At 40.6% G+C, this 23030-nt stretch overlaps 2 protein-coding genes across 10 annotated transcripts in view; one reads left to right on the top strand and one right to left on the bottom strand.

Annotated features, from left to right (window-relative positions):
• The window catches only part of katnal2 (katanin p60 subunit A-like 2), a 140762-nt gene that overhangs the window by 90265 nt on the left and 27467 nt on the right, over nt 1-23030 (top strand). Inside the window, exons 17-18 of one of the 5 annotated variants that reach the window (XM_043715483.1) lie at nt 3680-3748; nt 7930-7961. The exons of 1 other annotated variant lie outside the window; for it this stretch is intronic. In XM_043715483.1, coding sequence (XP_043571418.1) covers nt 3680-3741 — 62 coding nt within the window. In that variant the 3' untranslated portion in view covers nt 3742-3748; nt 7930-7961. Of the gene's footprint in view, nt 1-3679; nt 3948-7929; nt 7962-23030 lie in introns of those variants that run through there. 3 more of the 5 variants (XM_043715887.1, XM_043715392.1, XM_043715975.1) reach the window with 3 other exon arrangements.
• hdhd2 (haloacid dehalogenase-like hydrolase domain containing 2) overlaps nt 1-23030 on the bottom strand; it is a 41297-nt gene that overhangs the window by 7025 nt on the left and 11242 nt on the right. For 2 of the 5 annotated variants that reach the window (XM_043716311.1, XM_043716254.1), the window contains exons 2-7: nt 21181-21301; nt 15741-15949; nt 13417-13501; nt 6769-6985; nt 3967-4030; nt 1730-1859 (exon numbers count right to left, since the gene is read on the bottom strand). In XM_043716311.1, the coding sequence (XP_043572246.1) occupies nt 1756-1859; nt 3967-4030; nt 6769-6985; nt 13417-13501; nt 15741-15949; nt 21181-21281 (780 nt within the window). In that variant the 5' untranslated portion in view covers nt 21282-21301 and the 3' untranslated portion in view covers nt 1730-1755. Of the gene's footprint in view, nt 1-1349; nt 1860-3966; nt 4031-6768; nt 6986-13416; nt 13502-15740; nt 15950-21180; nt 21302-23030 lie in introns of those variants that run through there. The other 3 variants (XM_043716393.1, XM_043716197.1, XM_043716480.1) reach the window with 3 other exon arrangements.

Below are 23030 nucleotides of genomic sequence, written 5' to 3' on the forward strand. Positions count from 1 at the left end.
CCAGCACCAGCTGCTCTAAGAATCCATCTCTGAGGCACTCCACAAAGTCTCTTTCTTGAGGCCCAATACCATCCTGATTCTCCCAGTCTACCTGCAGAGAGTGGTGGCTGTGTGGAATGCTCTGCCCCAGAGGCCAGTGGAGGCCCACTCTCTGGATTCATTTAAGAAGGAGTTGGATAGAGCTCTCAAAGATAGTGGAATCAAGGGTTATGGAGATAAGGCAGGAACAGGATACTGATTAGGAATGATCAGCCATGATTATATTGAATGGCGGTGCAGGCTCGAAGGGCTGAATGGCCTACTCCTGCACCTATTGTCTATTGTCTAACTGAAAAATGTTAACTCTGATTTCTCTCCACAGATGCTGCCAGACCTGCTGAGCTTTTCTAGCAATTTTGTTTTGTTTTTCTGACTTACAGCATCCACAGTTCTTTTGGTTTTTAATTTGTTTTGATTTATTGTTGTCACATGTAGCTAAGTACAGTGAAAAGATTTGTTTTACAAGTATAGGCAGATCACAGCAAACTAGGATATTGGTTGGATTATGGGTCAACTCATTTTAGCATATGGATTATTTCTGTACCTAGTGCATGTCTGCCTTCACCAGAATCTTTTACATTTTGGCAAGATCATCAGTAGATAACCCTACGAGCTCCAATTCTGCTGTAACTGCTGGAATTTGCTAAAGCAGAATTTCTAGACCAATTTCCATTTTCCAAAATGGTGACACAACCAGATTTGACAATTACACAGATTCATTAATCTGAACTCAACAAGTAGTTAAATTATGGACAATGGCTTGGCAAATCGAAATGGGCTGGTAATTGAATGGGGTGTGTAAAGGTGCTCTGCTGACTCTCATTTCTGATCTAAATAAATGCTTGGACTCAATGCAACATTTGTATTGGATTCAAAATTAGCAGCAGTAAGAAAGCAAGCAAGATATTATGGAAAATTGAGAGAATATGTATCAGCATTCATTAATAAACAGTGCAGTACAATTATATGCAAGCTTCTGTACTTGCATATTGAAAATAAAATTAGTAGGCATAAACATTGCAAGCTTGAACAATGTGTTAAGGGAAAACTGAAAAGAACCTGGTATGTTCGATGACTTGATACGACTTTGTTCAAACATGTGAACCTTTAAATAACAGTGAATGAGATACCAGGTAACATCAGTGAGTCAGTTGGGGTCTATTTACAAAGGAATTTATGCCAAAAATCTTTGAAAGATTTTAGTTGCTATGACATGACAGGTACGTGCTTACTAACAGACCAGAGAAAAGTGAAGAGATTGGTCTGTGGTGGTAAAAATATTTAGATAAATTATGGATCCGCAACCTCAGTTGTCTTACAGGGGACCATATATTTCAGATTAAGTAGATATACAAAGACAAGTGAGCACCACGTTAGAGGTTTAGTTCTATGCTTTGGAAACAGTCAAGAATACCAGATGCTATTAGGTGATAGATATTTGCTCCACAAGAACAGAGGCTTGTGGTTCTTGGACAAATAACAACCTTCTTCCAAAATTAATTTGACAATTTTCCAGGACCATAGGTATTGAAATACATGAAACATCAGTTTGATTCATCATTGTCACAACTGTGCAAAATTTTGTATTTTGCTTTGTGTTTGATTGAATTTCAACACATGAAATTTTGATATTCTGTCATTTGAAAATAACTTGAAGTTGTTTGGTGATCTGTAGTAGTACGTGGCCTACCTAGGATGTTATCCATTTTATGAATTTTACAGAAGTTTCTTTAGTATGTGGTCGACAGCCTGTGGAAAAGCATCACATATCAAATATGGAGGAGGGTTTGTTTTTCCTCCATCTCCAGGTTGGTATTTTCCTGAAGGAAATAAGCAGCAGTAAAATGAGTGTTGGTGATACATCAAAGAATTATTTTTGTTTTTGCAAATAGCTTATATGAACTAGCAACAGAGAATTCATTTGATGATTACATTTTTTAAAATGTTCAATATCATAAATCACAGAGCTTTTATAGCAAGGGAAAAGGACATTGGCCCATTACGTCTATGTTGGTCATAGAGTCAGATGTACAACCCAGAAACAGACCCTTTGGTCCAAATCATCCATGCTAACCAGATATCCTAAATTAATCCAGTCCCATTTGCCAGCATTTGGCCCATATCCGTCTGAACCCTTCCTATTCACATACCCATCCAGATGCTGGAGATCAAAGTTGAAACTTTATTGCTGGAACAGCACAGCAGGTCAGGCAGCATCCAGGGAACAGGAGATTCGACGTTTCGGGCACAGGCCCTTCTTCAGGAAGATTCCTGAAGAAGGGCCTGTGCCCGAAACGTCGAATCTCCTGTTCCCTGGATGCTGCCTGACCTGCTGTGCTGTTCCAGCAATAAAGTTTCAACTTTGATCTCCAGCATCTGCAGACCTCACTTTCTCCTCGCAGATGCCTTTAAAACATTGTAATTGTCCCAGACTCCACCACTTCCTCTGGCAGCTCATTCAATATATGCACCACCCCCTGCGTTAAAAAGTTGCCATTTGGGTCCCTTTTATATCTTTCCCCACTCACTCTAAACCTATACCCTCTAGTTCTGGACTCCTCCACCCCAAGGAAAAATCTTTGTTCTAATCCCATTTTCCAGTACTTGACCCATACTGTTGTATGCTAAGGTGTTTCAAGTGCTCATCTTAACCTTCTGAGTGTTTTGAGGGTTCCCACCTCTATTACCTTTTCAGACAGCGAGTTCCAGAAACCCACAATTCTCTGGGTGAAAAATGTTTTCCTCAAATTACCTCTAAACATCCTGTTTAATAGAGAGATCAATAACCAACGGGGCACAGATTTAAGGAATCTTTCAAACACACACCTCAGAAGTTTGTATCTCAAATCATCTGAGCCTTCTCTGCTCTCGGGAGAACAACCCCAGTCATCTAGGGTCTCTTCATAGCTGAATCATTCCAGCCCAGGCAGCATCCTGGTGAATCCCCTCTGCACTCTCTCTAGTGCAATCAGACCTTTTCTATGATGTGGCAACCAGAACTGCACAGACTACTACAGCCATAGCCTAAAACATACAACTCCATCATAACCTCTTTGCTTTTTTATTCAATGCATTGACTAATAAAGGCAAGTATCCCATTAGCCTTCTTAACTTCCTTATCTACTTGTCCTGCTGCCTCCAAAGTTTAAACCATCCTGTAATCTAAGGCCTTCCTCCTCAAATTTTCATGTAATCTGTAAATTTACTGATCATTACTGCCTACAGTCATGTCTAGATCATTAATGTATACAACAAACAGCAAGGATCACAGCACCCCTTTGGTATGCCACTAGACATAGTTTTTTTTTTGCTGGAAGCCTGTCTTCAACAACCGTTACCTTCAGCTTCCTGCCACTAGGTCAATTTTGGATCCAATTTGCCAAATTTCCCTGGATCCGTGGGGTCTTACCTTCTTAACCTGTCTGCCAGGTGAGAACTTGTCAAAAGCCTTACTGAAGCCCATGTAGAGTACATCAACTGTAATATCATCTACACACCTAGGCATATCCTTAAAATTCAATCAAATTTGTTAGATGTGATCTCCCCTTTACAAAGCCATGTGGACTTTTCTAGACCCATCTTGATTAACTTTGGCTCTCCAAGTGGAGATTAATTCTGTTCCTGCAATTTTCTTCCCCAGTGGTTTCCATTTCACAGACGTTAGACTCACTGTACTGTTGCTTCCTGGTTTATCCCTCTTAAAATGATGGTAAGTAATAACATCATTGTGAAAATGTCTCACCTTTTTATGAGCAATTTCAGAATATAAATTTAAAAAAAAGAGACAACATATTAACCTAAGTAAACATCTAAAGAAAATTCAGAAGGCAAAGTATTACCCCTTTTTACTGAATTAGTCTGGATGGGTGGCGATGGCAAAATAAAACATTCACTATAAGTTTCGGAAATAGTTATAAGCATACTTACCAGTTTTTACCAAAATCCCCAACAGCCCAGCATTTTGTGCTCCACCAACGTCATCCCTAGCATCCTATAGACAAAAAAATTAGTCAAAGTTAACATTTCTCCTTTTCTACACAAGATGCAACAGAAAAAAAATTAAGCAACAGAAATAAGCAAGGAAGCAGAGTAGATTAAGGTGAGATAAACTGTAAACAAAGCTGTATATCTCCCAAAAACTGTAAAGAATTTCCTAAACAGCAGAAAATAAAAGGGTGGTTTAAAAAAAGTGTAGGCTAATTAGAGATGGAACACAAAATATCTTCTGAAGGATGAAAGATGCTAAATGTGAACTTGGCCTATTCCCCAGAGAATCTTGCCTATTTCAATAAGGACACCTCTCATTCTTCTATATTTCAATGAGTACAGGCCCAAAACTACTCAAAAGACAGAATTCTGTTCTGAAGGGGGATCAGTGGACCCAAAACATCAACTCTAATTTCTTTCCACAGATATTGCCAGACCTGTTGAGATTTTTCAGTAATGACTGTTTTTGTTTCGGATTTCCAGTATCCACAGTTCTTTTTGTTTTTTGGTTAATGCCCAAACCACTGAACCTTGCCTCATTAGACAGTTCCTCCATAGCTATTGTCAGCCTATTGAATCTTCACAGGACTGTCTTCAATGTCAACATATCTTTTATAGAGTCATAGAGATGTACAGCAAAGAAGCCCAAAACTGTTCACAAAGTTCCAGCAGTGGTCTGACTAGCGCATTGTTAAAATTTTAGTAAAACTTTCTTACTTTATACTCTATTCCCTTTGAAATAAATGCCAGCATTCCATTTGCTTTCCTATTACCTTTAAAGTTGGATGTACTTGTTTTTGAGATTCATGGACAAGGACTCCTAAATCCCTCGAGTGGACAGGATGGATTAATGGCTAGCATTGCTGCTTCACAGCATCAGGGACCTGGGTTCAATTCCACCTTCAGTTGATTGTGTGGAGTTTGCACATTCTCCCCATGTCTGCATGGGTTTCCTCTGGGTTGCACCAGTTTCCTCCCACAGTCCAAATATGCGCAGGTTAGGTGGACTGGCCATGCTAAATTGCCCAAAGTGTATAGGGATGTGCAGGCTAGGAAGTTTAGGAGAAAGCGAGGACTGCAGATGCTGGAGATCTGAGTCGAGAGTGGCAGGAGCCTTTTATCAGGAATGGGGCTAGGAAAATTGCCATGGGGAATTCAGGATTATAGGGTAGGGGTCAGTTCTGGATGGTATCCTTTATTCTTTCACAGGATGAGGATGTTGCTAGCTAGGCAGCATTTATTGCCCATTCCTATTTGCCCAGAGGACAATTAACCATATTATATCTGATATCTGATGTAGGCTAGATGAGGGAAGGATGGCAGCTTCCTTCCCTAAAGGAAATTAATAAACCAGATGGGATTTTTCTGACAATAGACAATGGATTCATGGTCATCATTAGTCTCAATTCCAGACTTTTTTTTATTGAATTCAAATTTCACCATCTGCAGCAGCGAGATTTGAACCCAGATTCCTAGAACATTAACTGAATCTCTAGATTCACAATCCAGTGATAATACCACTAAGCAATCATCTCCCCCTGCTCTTCAGAGAGTCTGGTATGGACTCAATGGGCCGAATGGGCTGTTTCCACACTGTATGGATTTTATGATTCTCTGTTCTGTAGTTTCCTGCATGCAGTCTTTCTCAAATTTAAATATTATACAGCTCCTCTATTCTTCAAAAAGTGATGCAAAACCAATAAGTGTGTTTTAAGGGTTATCGTAATACTGAGCACCAGCATAGAAGTGACTTTACTGTTATCTATAAGAGATACAGTTAATGCAAACTAATTTTTTTCTACCATTTGTTTGACTTAATTTACAAAAACCAAATTCAAGGCAGTGATTTATAGCCTTAACAACTGGCAGAGCTCAGCAGGTGAGGAGATATCTCTGTATATGGTAAACTAAAAATCATGTCAAGTATTCTGTCGGACCACTGGGCTTGCTGCATTTATTATGGACAGGAAAAGACACATTTCCAATTCAACAGAATAGTGGCTCAGCCACTGAACTTGAGGAAATTAGTGAGTGTAAAATACTTAAAAACTCACTAATTCATTCTAAAAAGGCAGATTTCAGCAATCCCAACATCACTGTAAACTGGTATCCATAAAACAAACCATAACAGCTAGAGTCAAATGTAATCGAAATGCAAAAAAACCAACAAATCAGACCAAGTACTGTGACACTTCGCTTAGAGACCCCCATCCCAAGTACCACTCAATTCTGGAGAACCGAGGCAGGTGTAATGATGAGTGATATTCTTTCTGTATCTAGGATTGAAACAAATTTCTAGGATTGAAACAAATTTCTAGGAAATATTACTCTGTCTGACCAGAGCATGGCTGCCCAGACTCAATGTCAAAGATGTTCCACTTACCTAATAAGGATACTGCAAGAACACAAAGAATTGCTAAAAATTGTGAAACAAATGAAGTCCTTACATGTGATAGGAGTGACCACCTGACCAACTCGTAACAGACTGTGCTATAAATTCATTCTGAATCTGAAAGTACCAGCAGATTCTAACCTCCAAAAAAAATGAACCAATAGAAGGCAATATTAACAGTACATTAGCTATGCCATTGGTCTTTACTGTTTCCTTTTAAGGCCAAAGGAGACCAAACAGAAGGAGAGCTAAAGCCAAATACTGAATTTTTAAAAAAAATGGAAAGGAAGGAGTGAAAGAAGGGCAAGTTCAGTTGACAAATTCAGTCAGTTGACAAGCTCAGTACATACATCACCAATCATAACTGCCTCTTCTGGTTGGCATCCAATGCTTCGGAGAGCCTCAAGGAAGAATGGTTTCTCTGGTTTTCCTACTACTGTGGCCTTGACATCTGTTGCATATTCCAGCCCAGTGATAAAAGGTCCTGGCCCAAGTGATAAGCCATCCAGTTTTTTGTAGTACCTTGCCTTGTGTATAGCAATTAGAGGAGCACCATCTAAAATTAACCTAGGTGAAAGACCAGATAAGAGAAGACAGACATAGACCAAGTTTATATGAGGAGTAATTGTATGTAGAGAAAAAAAAAAGATTTTCATTGTCCTTTTCTGTAAACATAGTTCTATGGGTACAGTACCCTGCCAGGGTTGTTTTTTTTTGTGTGAACCTAGAGAATATTTCAACATGTTATTAAACTCTGGAGTAGAAGCAAGCCACGTCTGGCCCTCAACTCATTAAGATACTCTGCATAATACATTTAAGGTGTATCTGCAAAATTATTATTGTTGTCCATAACTAAGAATCAAGACTTCCCCCTTCCCTTTTCAACACTACAAGAATTAGGAAGCAATTGATTCATTTAAACACATTTATGATCACACTCTTAATACAGTATATTAAAACATTCCAAAATGCTTCACAGAAAGGAGGTGAGAAAAGTAGAGAAGTGGAGAGGTTTACAGAAGTAATTCCAGAATTTAGGCCCCATTGTTAAGTTACCAGTTCAAGACAAGTGAAATTACTCTGAAAATATATTTTTCCAAGAACTCAAAACCTTCCATAACCCTTTCTGCCTATAAAGCCAAGTCCATTAGACAAACTGCATTCAGCTCAGCTTTGTAAAACACTAAGGTACTGGTCAGCAGCAACACTGATACGTCACTTTGTATACCACCACAAGCAAAGGTTGAGGAAGCTCTGGATGTGCTGTACTCCACCACTAATACCCTGGAGACAGAACACCCCGAGGCCCTGTTTATTGTAACTGGCGACTTCAATCAAGCCAATCTAAGGAAGGTGTTGCCCAAGTACCACCAGGACATTATCTGCCCCACTAGGGGCCCGAACATTTTAGACCACTGCTACACCACTGTGAAGGATCCCTACCACTCCATCCCCCGTCCTCATTTCAGGAACTCTGATTATAATGCCGTGCTTCTTCTCCCGGCTTACAGGTGAAAGCTCAAGCAGGAGACACCCCTCACGGATACATGTCCAGTGCTGGTCGGAGGAGACAGAAGATCAACTCCGGTGCTGTCTGGAATCAGCTGATTGGGCCGTGTTCAAACAGTCTGCATGAACCTTGGACAACTACGCCATCACCACCACAGACTTTATCAGCAAGTGTGTGGAGGACTGCATACCGAGGAAGTCAATCCGGGATGTTCCCCAACAGGAAACCCTGGATGAATCAGCACATGCAGAACCTGCTCAAAACCAGGCGTGAGGCCTTCAGATCAGGAGACATACTCAAATTAAGGAATCTAAGTATGACCTTCGCAGAGCCATTAAGACAGTCAAGGATCAATACTGATCTAAACTAGAAAGCCAGACAAACATCCGATGACTATGGCAAGGACTGAATGACATCCCAGGTTCTAAAAAGAGACAGTGCAAAATAGCAATGACACATCCCTCCCAGATCGTCTCAACGCCTTTTATGTTCACTTTGAGCAGAATTTCGGCAGAGAGATAACACCTATTCCGACAAATCCTGACGAATTTATCTCAACAGTCATTGCATCAGAGGTATGATCAGTTTTCCTTCGTGTGAATCCAAGGAAAGCGATGGGACCAGACAGGGTAACAGACTGCGCACTCAGAGCATGCGCAGATCAACTGGCAGAGGTCTTCTTGGACATCTTCAACCTCTCCCTGCAGCAGGCCACTGTCCCTGCCTATTTCAAGAGAGCCAACATCATCCCTGTGGCTAAGAAGGCTCATGCAGCATGTCTCAATGACTACCGCCCAGTGGCCCCAACTTCGGTGGTCACGAAGTGCTTTGAAAGGCTGGTCATGGCATTAATCAACTCCAGCCTCCCCACTACTCTTGACCCAATAGATCCACGTCAGATGCCATATCACTTGTCTTTCACTCCTCCCTAGAACATCTTGACACCAAGAACAGCTATGTAAGAATCCTACTCATTGACTACAGTTCAGCCTTCAATACTATTTTCCCCTCAAGACTGATTACTAAACTTAATGATCTCAGACTAAGCCCCACTCTCTACAACTGGATTCTCAGTTTCCTGATCCACAGGCTACAATTAGAGAAGATTGGGAAAATATTTCATCCTCACTAACACTCAACACTGGAGCCCCCCAGAGGTGCATACTCAGCCCCCTACTGTACTCACTGTATGCCCATGACAGCATCACCAAATACTAGACTAATGCCATTTACAAGTTCGCTGATGACACCATCATAGTCGGTCGAATCTCAGATGGCAACGAAACAGACTACAGATGGGAGGTGGAAGACCTAGAAAAATGGTGCACTGAGAATAATCTAGGTCTCAATACCAGCAAAACCAAGGAACTCATTATTGAGTCTTGGTGGGATGTTACTCATGCCCCTCTACACATTAACAGCACAGAGGTGGAACGAGTGGACAGTGTCAAGCTCCTGGCAATGGTCATCAACAACAAGCTTTCTTGGACTCCATGTGGACGCACTGGTTACAAAGGCCCAACGATGTCTCTTTTTCCTCAGGCAGCTGAGGAAATTTGGCAAGACAACGAATACCCTTACCAACTTTTATAGGTGCACCATCGAGAGCATTGTCTGCATGTATCAATACCTGGTATGGCAACTGCACCATTCAAGATCAGAGACAGTTATAGAGAGTGGTGAACTCGGCCTGGACAATCACAAAGGCCAACCTCCCATCTATAGAATCAGTCTACCAGGCCCACTGTCAAGGAAAGGCCACCAGCATTCTCAAAGATCCATCCCACCCTGGCAATGTTTTTCTACAACCTCTACCATCGGGGAGAAGGTACAGAAGCCTGAATGCACACACCAGCTGGTTTTGAAACAGTTTCTACCCTACTATTGTTAGAATACTGAATGGACTCACAAACGCTTAGCATTTGCCTGTACCTATGTGTTTGTTTTTGCTGCTGTTTACCTATTATCTACTGTCTATACTACTTAACTCTGTGATCTACCTGTATTGCTTGCAAGACAAAACTTTTCACTGTGCCTCGGTACACGTGACAATAAATTCAATTCAATTACGTGAGCACATAAAACGTTTATCTTCCGGTTAGATCTCATATGAAAGTACCAAATTCATCCTTCACCCAGCATTACCAAGAAAAGTAATTATCACTATCACATTGTTATTTATGGAAGCAATTGACTGCTGTATTTTCTGAATAGTGAGTACTTTAGGTAGTTAATTGCTGTAATAAACTTGGAGATTTCCAAAGTCTAGAAAAACGGTATATAAATGCAAGTCTTTCTTTCTGTTCCAATTTTTAGTCATTTTCCAGATTAACTGTCCTAGTACTGAAATAAGTTCACATCCAAGATGGTTCACCACCAGATACTTTCAAATGCAGTTTGGAAATGCTAAACAGTTTACTGTTTTTCATGGGAGAGAAATCAGACTTAACATTTTGGGTTGAGTGACCCTTCCTCAGAACTAAAAATCACAACACCAGGTTATAGTCCAACAGGTTTAATTGGAAGCACACTAGCTTTCGGAGCGACGCTCCTTCATCAGGTGATTGTGGAGGGCTCAATCGTAACACAGAATTTATAGCAAAAATCTGCAGTGTGATGTAACTGAAATTATACATTGAAGAATTGATTGTCTGTTAAGCCTTTCATCTGTTAGAATACAGTGATAGTTTCACTTCTTTCGTGTGTAAATCACAAAACCCTTTTTTTTAAAGTTGCATTCTCGGGTTAGCTGTTCACAGAACTGGTAGTGTTGGAGGTGAGTGAAGGGGTCTGAGGGACAGGGAGAGGACTCTTGTCCAAAGAAATGGGCATTGAAGGCGACAGAAGAAGAGTTTAATTTTACGTTGTGCCCAAAATTCATTAAGGTGGGGACAGAGGGATAAAACTGAGACCTTTGCAGAGTGCAGAACATTTAGCATCGGAGAGCAGAACGTCAGGAGGGACAGTAAGGAGGTAGGGTTCAGGGAGGGGATGAAGTCAGAGGGAAAGGGAGGAAAGTTTTCAGAGGGGTGTAGGTATCTCTGAGGTATTGCATCTTGTGTGCCTTGATGTCTGAAAGGAAAAGAAAAAGTTTCTTGTTAGCACACGGACTGAACCAGCGGATGAAGTGGAACCGGGGAGTGGTGCAGCCCTGAGCCAGCATGATGATGCTGTTGGAGAGAGATCTCAAGAGTGTGCACATGATGAAACATAGCATTGAGTGTATATCTCAGGGTGCAGTGAGAACAGCTGTCTGTAGAACTTAGAACATCACGAGAATCCTGGGTGGATTCAAAGCACTAAGGATGAAGCGCGTGTTGAAATCCACATGGGGTGAGTCTGAGCCAGAGGCAGTCACTGAAGAATGTGGTGTGGTTGTGGGAACAGGTTTTAGCAAATACCTGGTCAAACATGAGGAGCAACATTGAAATTAATGAGCATGGACAGCAAAAAGGATTAGAATATAAATCCTGTCAGAGAGTGGTCCAGAACTTCTTAAAGGTGGGCATGCTTGGCAGTGATGTACCAATGAGTTAAATACCAAATAAAAACCAAAAGAACTGTGGATGCTGAAAATCATAAACAAAAACAGAAATTGCTGGGAAAGCTCAGCAGGTCCAACAGCATCTGTGGGGAGAAATCAGAGTTAATGTTTTAGGTCTAGTAACCCTTCCTCAGAAAGGCAGATTTTTTGGTTACTATTTTTCCATCTTATTTCATAGTTTCAGCAGTTTTCCTTTTAATTTGGAATATTTTTTGTTTTTCTGTCATGGTTGATTAAAGAATATAATTTTCTCATGTGTCTATCTTTGATGTGTAAATATCACTTCTTTACAAGCAGACAAAAAAATGCTGTCAACAGCCTTGCCTACTTGGGTTTGGTAGGCAAGATATTGTATCTGGTAAATTCTGTCTGATTAGCTCTTCCATGTAGTCAAGGCTGTACCAAATCTTAATTCCACCTACACAGAACCTTGATCTTCGAATAGTTTAACAAAGTTGTAAAATTGTTAAATAATTCACAGAAGTCTAGGTACCTTCATCCTTTGCAGTTGATATCTATCAACTATTGGAACTCTGAAGTTGTTTGAATCTTCTGCATTTTTCCATTTTAGAACTCTCGACATAGAATCCCTAAAGTATGGAAGTAGGCCATTCGGCTCATCAAATCCACACTGACCTTCCGAAGAGCCACCCCACTACCCTATCTCCGTAATCCTGCATTTTGCCTTGGTCTATCCAACTAGCCTGTACATCCCTCGACATGATGGACAATTTAGCATGACCAACCCATCCAACCTGCACATCTTTGGACTGTGGGGGGGGGGGGGGGGGGGGAATGCTGACTGTCATATTGACCTCCAGAGAGGAAGAAGAGATGTATCTTGCAATCTTTAGCTATAGGGATCATTTGTAGCAGCCTGTCCAACTGTACTTTTGGTTGCTAAGGTAGCCGGACCCAGGTTGTCTTAAGATAAAGGATAAAATAAGAAAGAAGCAAAATTAGTTGAAAAAAAAACCACGAAGAAAAGAATAATCAAGAATGATATTCACACAGCAAAGTTGGGGGGGGGGGGGGGGGAGGGGGAAACTCTGTTAAATAGGGAGACATACTTTTTGGAAACAAGGCAAGGCAAGCGAGAAGATGGCAGATTATATAATCAGGATTGATGGTCATATATTAGTACCAGATGTGGATTGGATAACAGAAAACAGAGATTAGGTACAATCCTGTCATATTTTACATGCAAGGTACAATTAACAGAATGGCTCAAGGATCATTGCTAAGCCCACAGCAGTTTATTACCTAATAACAATTACTTCAATGAAGGACTGAATGCAAACATATCTGTTTTCATATTCCTGATGATACAAACCTAGGAATGTCAGTTAGCAATGAGGAAGATGCAAAGAGGTGCAAAAGGATGTAGACTAGTTAAGTGATTGGATTGGTAGATAAATTATAGTTACGCACTTTAATATAGAACAGTAAATAAGCTGTGATCACATTCTTAGAGGACTTGAAGGATAGCCGCTGAGCTGTTGTTTCTCCTGATATCTATCTAATGTTTTTTTAAAAACAGGGTAGGCAATTTATCTCCTGCCAGTTTTTTTTAATGTTAAAAAAATTTATTATTCAAAGATTACTTGCCATGACGATGCCTGTTTTTGTGCTTACACCTGAAAATGAAGATAACTCCAGGTCAATTCCAAAAAGTTCCTCCCTTTCCCTTGGAGGTGCTGAGTTTCTCAGCTATGGTACAACAGGCTCCCTCAGTAACCTCATACATTCCTCACTTGCAAGCTGAGACAGTGAGTGTCACGAGGCTATTTCCATCCAACATAACAATATTATTTCACTATCATATACATTCTAATCAACCTGTTGAGTGATGTTATTACACACTTTTGGAGCAGTTGGGACTTGGACCCAGGTTTCCTGACTCAGAGGCATGGGCCTCTCCATTATTTTAACTTTTACTCTTACCTGAATGCCTTGTTCAATGTAGTGTAATTGAAGTGCTGTGGAGCTAATCCAATAACCACAGCATTAGGATCACTTGTGTCTATTCCTGAAAAATAAACATTTTGATTAACTTTTTGAACTCGATAGAAAGTGCTCCAAGAAGAGACAATTCTTGATTATTTTTTGTTAATTAAAAGAGAAGTTCTCAAACATTATTTGATTTTATTTCAACAGATTTTATTTCCTCCAAATTTCTGGTTGCTCCACCTATTCACATGCAGTTAGATAAACTTCCATTGCTCTGTAAGCTTCATATCTTATTCAATCCTGGGTCGGATGCAAATTACCTCACGTCCTTAGAATGTACCAAAGTGCATCACAACCAAACAATATTAATGCATAGTTGATATTGTTATGGCAAACAAATGTGGCAGTCAATTTGTGCATTGTTTCACAATCAACAAGATAAGTGACCAATTCATCTGTTTCTATTGGTTTATTTTTGAATTGAAATGGCTTTCAGGGGCACTGGAATAGCTCCCTGCTGTTCTTCAAACTGTGCCACAAGATCTTTTCCACCCACTTCAGCAAGCAAAAAGGATCTCAGTTTAGTCTAATCTGAAAGTGAGCAGCCTGACAACTTATTTTTTTTGAGCAAATTCAAACATCTGATTCAGGGTGATAGCTAGCCTTCATACCAACATCATAATAGCGAATTTTAAATTACAAGGACAAAAGTTGATAAAGATGAAGTGTCAGATAGAGTTTTGGTACTTAAAGCTAATGAGGCATTGGGATCAGATGAGATGCATTAAAGGATGTTGAAGGAAAGGTGTGCGGAAATTGCTGAGGCACTGGCCATAATCTTTCAATCTTCCCTAGCTGCAAGGAAAGTGCCAGAAAACTTGAGAACTGCAAACCTGACAGCCTTGTTTACAAAATAGTTGCAAGGATAACTCCAGAGAGTCAGTTTAACTTCAGTTATTGGAAAGCTTCTGGAAACAATCATTTGGGAAATAATTAGTAGTCACGTGGATAAAGATGGGTTGATTTGGAAGAGTCAGCACACATTTCCAAAGGTGAAATGGTGTTTAACTAACTTGCTGGACATTTTGAAGAGGTAACAAGGGTTGCTGATGGTAATATTGTTGATATGGTATATATGGACTTGCAGAAAGTATTTTATACTTTACTCAATTGTTTTACACAAAAAAGTTGGAATAATAGTGACAGTAGCAACATTGTTACAAATTGGTTGAGTAATAAGGAAGAGAATTCAGCTCAATGGATATTTTTCAGGCTAGATGAAGGTTTGTAGTAGGGTTCCTCAACGGTTAGTAAGGGGACACTTTATGGATGTTACAAAACCTGGATATATTGAAAACAGTGAGAAGGACAGTGCAAATCTCAAAAGGACACAGATAAGGTAAGGGAGTTATCAAAGAGGTGGCAAAGCACGAGGTGATGCATTTTGGCAGGAAGAACATCTAGAGACAATATAACAATTTCAAAGGGTACAAGAGCAGTGGGATTTATGTATTTGTGCATAGCTCATTGAAGCTGTATGACAGGCAGAGAGAGAGTGTGCAATTAATGAAACATACACCATCCGAGGCTTTACTTGATGGGGTATAGAGCAAAATAGCAAGGCGTTGATGCTGAACTTGTCTAAGATGGTTGTTAAACCCTACCTGCAGTACGGTGTACAGTTCTGGGTGCTATATTGTAGGTCAGATGTGAACACATTGGAGAGAATGCAGAAGTGTTTCCAGGGATGAGAAACTTCAGATATAGGAGGATCGACAGGATGGGACTCTTATCTTCACAGGTAAGGTGGCTAAGAGGAAATTTTATAGAAGTATTCAAAATCATGAGCAAAGAGGGAAAAACTGTTCCCATTTCTAAAAGGATCAAAAACGAGAATGCACAAATTTAAAGCGATTTGCAAAAGAAATAAATGGACTGTGAGAAGAAACATTTTCACACAGTGAGTAGTTATAGGAGATCTATAGCATGGAAACAAGCCCAGCGTACACAATTTAAACTGGTCTCGTTTGTCTGCATTTGATCAATATCATATTAGGAGTATGAAATGCACTGCCTAGAAAAGTGGGAGACGGCAGGTTCAATTGAGGCATTTAAAAGGGATAATTATTTAAATAGAAACAATATGCAAAGATATGATGCAAAGGCAGCAGAATGGCACTAAGTCATCAGGCTGACTTGGACAGCCAGTAGACATGATGGCTGAATAGCCTCCTTCTGCAGTGCAGTAGTTGTTTGGATCTTTGACAAGTCTTATCCCTCTGTACCATCCCATTCAAAGCCATTCAGAGTCAGCATACCTTCAAAGTCTTCAAGTGCACTATCATCCACCAAGAGTAACGGTCTGATCTGCTCTTGCTCAACAAGATTTCTGGCTGCCGTTAGAGATGTGAAGATCTCTTCCTCGTGGATGTCAAAGTTGAGCTTCTGTAGTCGTTCAAACAGTGTTCGTTTACACTCCTTGGTGGTGTTAGTCACAAACCTCACAGCTACAGGAGCACTGCGCAACCTATGTAAATTACTGAAGTCAATGCTAGCTTCTTTCTCAGCTCATTGCATAAAACAGCTTCTTTCTTAAAAAAATAATTGCACAAATGTAGAGGTTATCTTTGAAATGTCATTAGAAACTATAACCAAAGTTAAATCCAAACATATAGAAACATCCACCAGTTATTTTTGACAATTTATTTCAGAAATCAATGAAATTTTAAGACTTCACTGAAGATTTTTTCCAATCAAAGAAATTGTTAACCACAACTAAGCATAAAAATCTGTTGATACTATACAAGCTTTATAAATTGAAGAGAGATGCCTAGTAGCAAAAAGGAAGTTGCATACACATTCTGTTCTATAAATATGCTATCATATTAATAAAGGTATCAGCACATTTGTCCAGAGTCTAGGCACAAAACAGACAAGGGCATAGGATGAACTCAGGGTGGAAGACTTCAAAGTTCATCGCCAAAAGCAGCTCGGTGACACCATGACAACTTGGTCAGTAAAGTACAGAACTGCAAAAGGTAAAGCTGGCATATTTGCAACTATCCTCGGCCTAAGTGCCCATGTGGATGATCCATCTTATTTCAAGTCCCAAGCTGGCATTAAATTAAATTATTCTTTTTCAAGCATTCCCCTTGAGACTTGGTTGAAAATTATTTTTTTGACTTTTAGGGACAGCTTTTTTGTTCTTACGAATTCATTTATTAGCTGACGTGATCATACACTAACAAGATCGTCTGGAATTCTGTTGATACATGAAGTACTTGGACCAGCACAGAAGCAAGTTAAAATAATTTATAAATACCCACAATAATAACCAACTTTCCATTAATCTTAAAGTCACAACAAGAAAAGCATTAACATCACTTAATTAAAATTTGTATAAGGTAATAGGCACAAGTTAATACTTATTTTCAAAAAAATAAGCAACAACCACTTCTACGCATGAAAAGCCATCACCCCAAACATAACTTTCACAGACTGGTGAAATCATAGTTAACATATGAGAAAAGAAGTGAGTCAAACAGTCAGGGCAGGCAGGAACAAAGCAGAGAACAAAGTAGGACTGATAAATTAAATTGCATTTAGTTCAATGCAAGCGGCTGAACAGGGAAGGCAGATGAACTCAACATGGTTGGGAACATGGGACTGGGATATCACAGCAATTACAGAAACATGGCTCAGGTATGGACAGAGCTGGCAGTTTAATGTTCCAGGATACAAATGCTATAAGAAGGATAGAAAGGGAGGCAAGAGAGAAGTTGGGGGTTTGGGGGAGGAGGGGGGGTGGGAGTTGATAAGGGATAGCATTACAGCTGTAGTTAGGGAGGATATTCCTGGAAATACATCAAGGGGAGTTATTTGGGTGCAACTGACAAATAAGAAAGGGATGATCACCTTACTGGGATTGCATTACAGACCCATAGTCAGCCGGGAAATTGAGAAACAAATTTGTAAGGAGATTTCAGTTATCTGTAAGAATAATAGGGTGGTTATGGTAGGGGATTTTAACTTTCCAAACATAGACTGGGACTGCCATAGTGTTAAGGGTTTAGATGGGAGGGATTTGTTAAGTGCGTACAAGACAAGTTTCTGAGTCAGTATGTGGATGGTACCCACTAGAGAAAGTGCAAAACTTGACCTACTCTTGGGAAATAAGGCAGGGCAGGTGACTGAGGTTTCAGTGGGGGAGCACTTTGAGGCCAGCGACCATAATTCTATTAGTTTTAAAATAACGATGGAAAAGGATAGACCAGATCTAAATGTTGAAGTTCTAATAGGGAGGAAGGCCAATTTAGATGGTATTAGGCAAGAACTTTCAAAGGATGAATGGGGGCAGACGTTCACAGGTAAAAGGGTTGGCTGGAAAATGGGAAGCCTTCAGAAATGAGATAAAGAGAGACCAGAGAAAGTATATTCCTGTTAGGGTGAAAGGCTGGTAGGTGTAGGGATTGCTGGATGACTGGAGAAATTGAGGGTTTGGTTAAGAAAAAGAAGGAAACATATGTCAGGTATAGACAGGAGAGATCAAGTGAATCCTTAGAAGTGTATAAAGGGAGTAGGAGTATACTTAAGAGGGAAATCAGGAGGGCAAAAAGGGGACATGAGATAGCTTTTGCAAATAGGGTTAAGGAGAATCCAAAGGGCTTTTACAAATACATTAAGAACAAAAGGGTAACTAGGGAGAGAATAGGGCCCCTCAAAGATCAGCAAGGCGGCCTTTGTGTGGAGCCGCAGAAAATGGGGGAGGTACTAAACAAGTATTTTGCATCAGTGTTTATGTTGGAGAAGGACATGGAAGATATAGAATGTGGGGAAATAGATGGTGGCATCTTGAAAAATGTCCATATTACAGAGCTGGATGTCTTCAAACGCATATCAAACGGAAATCCTGAGGGACAGTATGTACATGTATTTGGAAAGGCAAGGACTGATTAGGGATCATCAACATGGCTTTGCACATGGGAAATCACAAGTGTCTCACAAACTTGATTTGAGTTTTTTGAAAAAGTAACAAAGAGGATTGATGAGGCCAGAGCACTGGACATGATCTATATGAACTTCAGTAAGGGGTTTGACAAGGTTCCCCATGAGAGACTGATTAGCAAGGTTAGATCTCATGGAATACAGGGAGAAATAGCCATTTGGATACAGAACTAGCTCAAAGGTAGAAGACAGATGGTGGTGGGGGAGGGTTGTTTTTCAGACTGGAGGTCTGTGACCAGTGGAGTGGCACAAGGATTGGTAGTGGGTCCACTACCTTTCGTAATTTGGATGTGAACACAGGAGGTATAGTTAGTAAGTCTGCAGATGATCCCAAAACTGGAGGTGTAGTGGACAGCAAAGAAGGTTACCTCAGATTACAACAGGGTCTTCATCAGATGGGCCAATGGGCTGAGGAGTAGCAGATGGAGTTTAATTTTGATAAATGCGGGGTGCTACATTTTGAGAAAGCAAATCTTAGCAGGACCACACATTTAATGGTAAGGTCCTAGGGAGTGTTACTGAACAAAGAGACCTTGGGGTGCAGGTTCATAGCTCCTTGAAAGTGGAGTCGCAGGTAGATAGTATAGTGACGAAGGCTTTTGGTATGCTTTCCTTTATTGGTCAGAGCATTGAGCATAGAGGTTGGGAGGTCATGTTGCAGCTGTACAGCACATTAGTTAGGCCACTTTTGGAATATTGCATGCGATTTTGGTCTCCTTCCTATCGAAAGGATGTTATGACATTTGAAAGGGTTCAGAAAAGATTTACATGTATCTTGCCAGGGTTGGAGGATTTGAGTTATAGGGGAGGCTGAACAGGCTGGGGCTATTTTCCCTGGAGCGTTGGAGGCTGCAGGGTGACTTGTAGAGGTTTATGAAATCATGAGGGACATGGAAAGCATAAATAGACAAAGTATTTTCCCTGGGATGGGGGAGTCCAGAACTAGAGGGCATAGGTTTAGACTGAGAGGGTAAAGATATAAAAGAGACCTAAGGGGCAACTTTTTCACGCAGAGGGTGATGCATGTATGGAATGAGCTGCCAGAGGAAGTGGTGGAGGCTGGTACAATTGCAACATTCAAAAGGCATCTGGATAGGTACATGAATAGGAAGGGTTTAGAGGGATACGGGCCAAATACTGGCAAATGGGACTAGATTAGGTTGGGATATTTGGTTGGCATGGATGAGTTGGACTGAAGGGTCTGTTTCCATGCTGTACATTTCTATGACTATGTTTCAACATGTACATAGACACAAAGTTGTAACATTTTCATCAGGCAATTTTTCAGCACCATTCCTGACCCTTCAGATATTGAAGCAGTCCCTGCCCATAAACAGCAAGCGTTGGACAATACCCAGGTTTGGGTTAATAAATGGAAAATTATGTGTGCGCTATATTAGTGCTAAGCAATTTCACTGGAAAGTGAACTGGACCAGGATATCAAAATTGTGGTTGCAATATCAGGTCACAAACTGGGAATTCTGTGGCAGGTAAATCACCTCCTGACTCTCAAAAGCTTGGTTATTGTCTCCCAGCCACAAGTTAGGAAAATGATAGAATATTCTCCCCTTACCTGGATGATTGGTGCTCTAGGTACACTTCAAAGGCTCATCACTACACAGATCAAAGCAGCACAACTTTTCACAGCCCCCAAATAGAATCTTTGAAACCTGCCACCTCTACCATGTAGATGTTCCTCTTTAAACCACACAGCACCCTGACTGTGGCTGGGTCAATGTGCTGGAACTCCCCTCTCTTAACAGCGCCAACACCACATGGACAGCAACAGATGATGAAAACATCTCACCTACATTTTCTCAAGGACAGTTTGGAATGGCAATAAATAATGTCGAGCTAGTGACACCCAAATCTCATGATTCCATAATAAAGTGCAAAGGGGTCAATGCCTATTTTAGCACTGTCTGTGATCCCTCCCTTCCTCTGAACCTGAGCACCACTTTACCAGATTGGGTAACTCTCAAACCAGATGGCCCTGAACATGCTGGCCTACACGCATCCATTGTCCCTGAAGGGCCCAACGCCAAAACAAAAACTCAAATAAAAAAATACTGGTGAGAATCTAAACTCTGGATTTAGGCTGTTGTCAGGAGCAACCAATTAATACATGCCCTTACTAACAGCAAAATGGCTTCTTAATGTAGTAATATAAAGTAACATAACAAAATAGTTTCTAGGCTGAAAATTGACAATTCTGTTTAAAATGGCTTTTTACCCTGCTAAAAGCTGCATTCCTGAACTAGCTGAACCAAACATGAGCAGACAATGCTTCCTTCACAGTATGGAATTAACTAAGCTAGATAGGACATTACTAACCATCCTAGCTAACCTTGGAGACACTGGTGCCAAAAGATAAAATGTGCAAAGTTAGTTCCCAGGAAATATCATAGACATGTGTTAAGCCAATAATGTCATTTTATTAAATTTTATTGGATTTACTCTGTAATTAAGGCTGTACTATTTTTCAAAAACAGTTATAAAAATTGAATTTCTTTTAAGCCATTTGCACAGTTTCTCCAAGGAACATGGAAAAGTGTTTAACGTCTGTGCTGCTGGACAACCTGAGCCCGACAGTGATAATAAAGTGTGAAATCTTGCAGAACGAGAATTGCTAGTGTTTATTTGACAGATTGCGGAAGCCAGGGACCCCTCCTGTGGGTCGAGATCTTCACTGGAATGTGGATCTGGAAGGGAAGGTAAGAAAAAGGTAACGAAAGTAAGTGGGGGCAAACTTACTTCTGTAGTGCTTCCTGTGCACCAGATATGGCTGTATCTTCAATGTGTAATGTTCCACTGAGATCTACTAGGACAGCCTTTAATGCTCGTCGTGTTGCCATTCTCTATTAACAAATATAATCTGTCAACATAAAATAGGGAAAGGAACAAAAAAGCACTCAGATTGGCAGATCTACTTCTTATTTGCTCTAGGTAGAGGAGTAATACTAAAAAGGCTGTATTTATTGCTTGTCCACGTACTGAAAAAATGTGCTGCTAGGCCTTCCTCTTGAATTATTACATTCTTTGTGGTGGTACTGCACCCATAAATTTGTTAGAAAGGGCATGCTAAGGTTTTGATCCAGGTACAAAGGCATGCATTGATTCTCAGATCCACACCAATGTTTCTTCACATCCAGGATAAAAACAGTGTAGAACAAAATCATACAAACAAATATATTGCTATGGAGGTCAGTTAGTTCAATTGGTTGACAGCTGGTTTGCAATACAGCATGATGTGAACAGGGTGGGTTCAATTCCCAAGCTCCTCGGATGCTGCCTGACCTGCTGTGCTTTTCCAGCACCATTCTAATCTCGACTCTGGTTTTCAGCATCTGCAGCCCTTGTTTTTACCTCAATTTCCACACTGGCTGACATTACCATGAAGGACTCTCCTTCTAAAACTCTTCCCTCACTAGAGACCTGGTGATCCTCAGGTGAAAACCAGCAATCATCTCCCTCTAATGAACGATTCTCCTAATCTCTTATTTTAAAAGGAAGACCCTCTATTTTTAAATAAAGTCTGCTTGTTCTAGATTTCTCCTTGAGGGGAAATATCCTCTCAGCATCTACCCTGTCAAGACCCCAGAATCTTATAAGTTTCAGTTTACATTCTCTCATTTATCACATTGTGGGCCTTGTGGCTGGGCCTTAAACAAATCCTGGAACCAGTGTACTACTCTACTATTACCCAGTGATAGGATGTTTCAAAGTATACCAATGTTAGAGGTACACAGTTAAGCAAGACTGTCACTGGAATTTCCAATATTAAAGACAGTATCAGTGTCAGTGTCAATTGTTGTACAAACCCATCCTGTCACCTTTAGTGAAGGAAATCTGCCATCTTTGCCCAGTATTCACACCTGCTCTGGCCTATTTAGGACTGCAGACCTCAGCAATGTTGACAACTTTTAAAGTTTCTCTGAAATGGCCTTGTCAGTTGTGGTAAAGTCACTACAAAATCTAAACCAAGGAATGAAACAGGACAGATCACACGGCATCAGTGTAGACACCAGAAATCCCAGCCACATCATATCTGCAAAGTTCTGAACATCTGGATGTTGTGCTGAGATTAGGAGAGCTAACCTATAGACAAATCAAGCAACATTACAAACATGGAATCATACCTTACTATGTTCCAGACACCATCATCTCCATCCTCTGATATGTTCTGTCCTACTAGCAGGACAGATCTACTAGAGGTAGCAGAACAATGGAGGTGGTGGTGGTGATGATGATGGTAGGGAATGGGGGAGTCACTCCACAATATTGAAGTTTAATGGCATCGTCCAGTCATAGAGTTGTACAGCACGGAAATAGACCCTTTGGTCCTACTCATCCGCTCTGGTAACCTAAACACATCTAGTAGGAGAAAAAGTGACAAAAATGTGTTGCTGGAAAAGCGCGGCAGGTCAGGCAGCATCCAAGGAGCAGGAGAATCGACGTTTCGGGCATGAGCCCTTCTTCAGGAATGAGGAAAATGTGCCAAGAATGGCTAAGATAAAAGGTAGGGAGGAAGGACTTGGTGGGGGGAGAGCGTTGGAAATGCGATAGGTGGAAGGAGGTCAAGGTGAGGTTGATAGGCCGGAGTG

Source organism: Chiloscyllium plagiosum, chromosome 1 (genome assembly GCF_004010195.1).
Source record: "Chiloscyllium plagiosum isolate BGI_BamShark_2017 chromosome 1, ASM401019v2, whole genome shotgun sequence".
Classification (NCBI taxonomy): Eukaryota; Metazoa; Chordata; class Chondrichthyes; order Orectolobiformes; family Hemiscylliidae; genus Chiloscyllium; species Chiloscyllium plagiosum.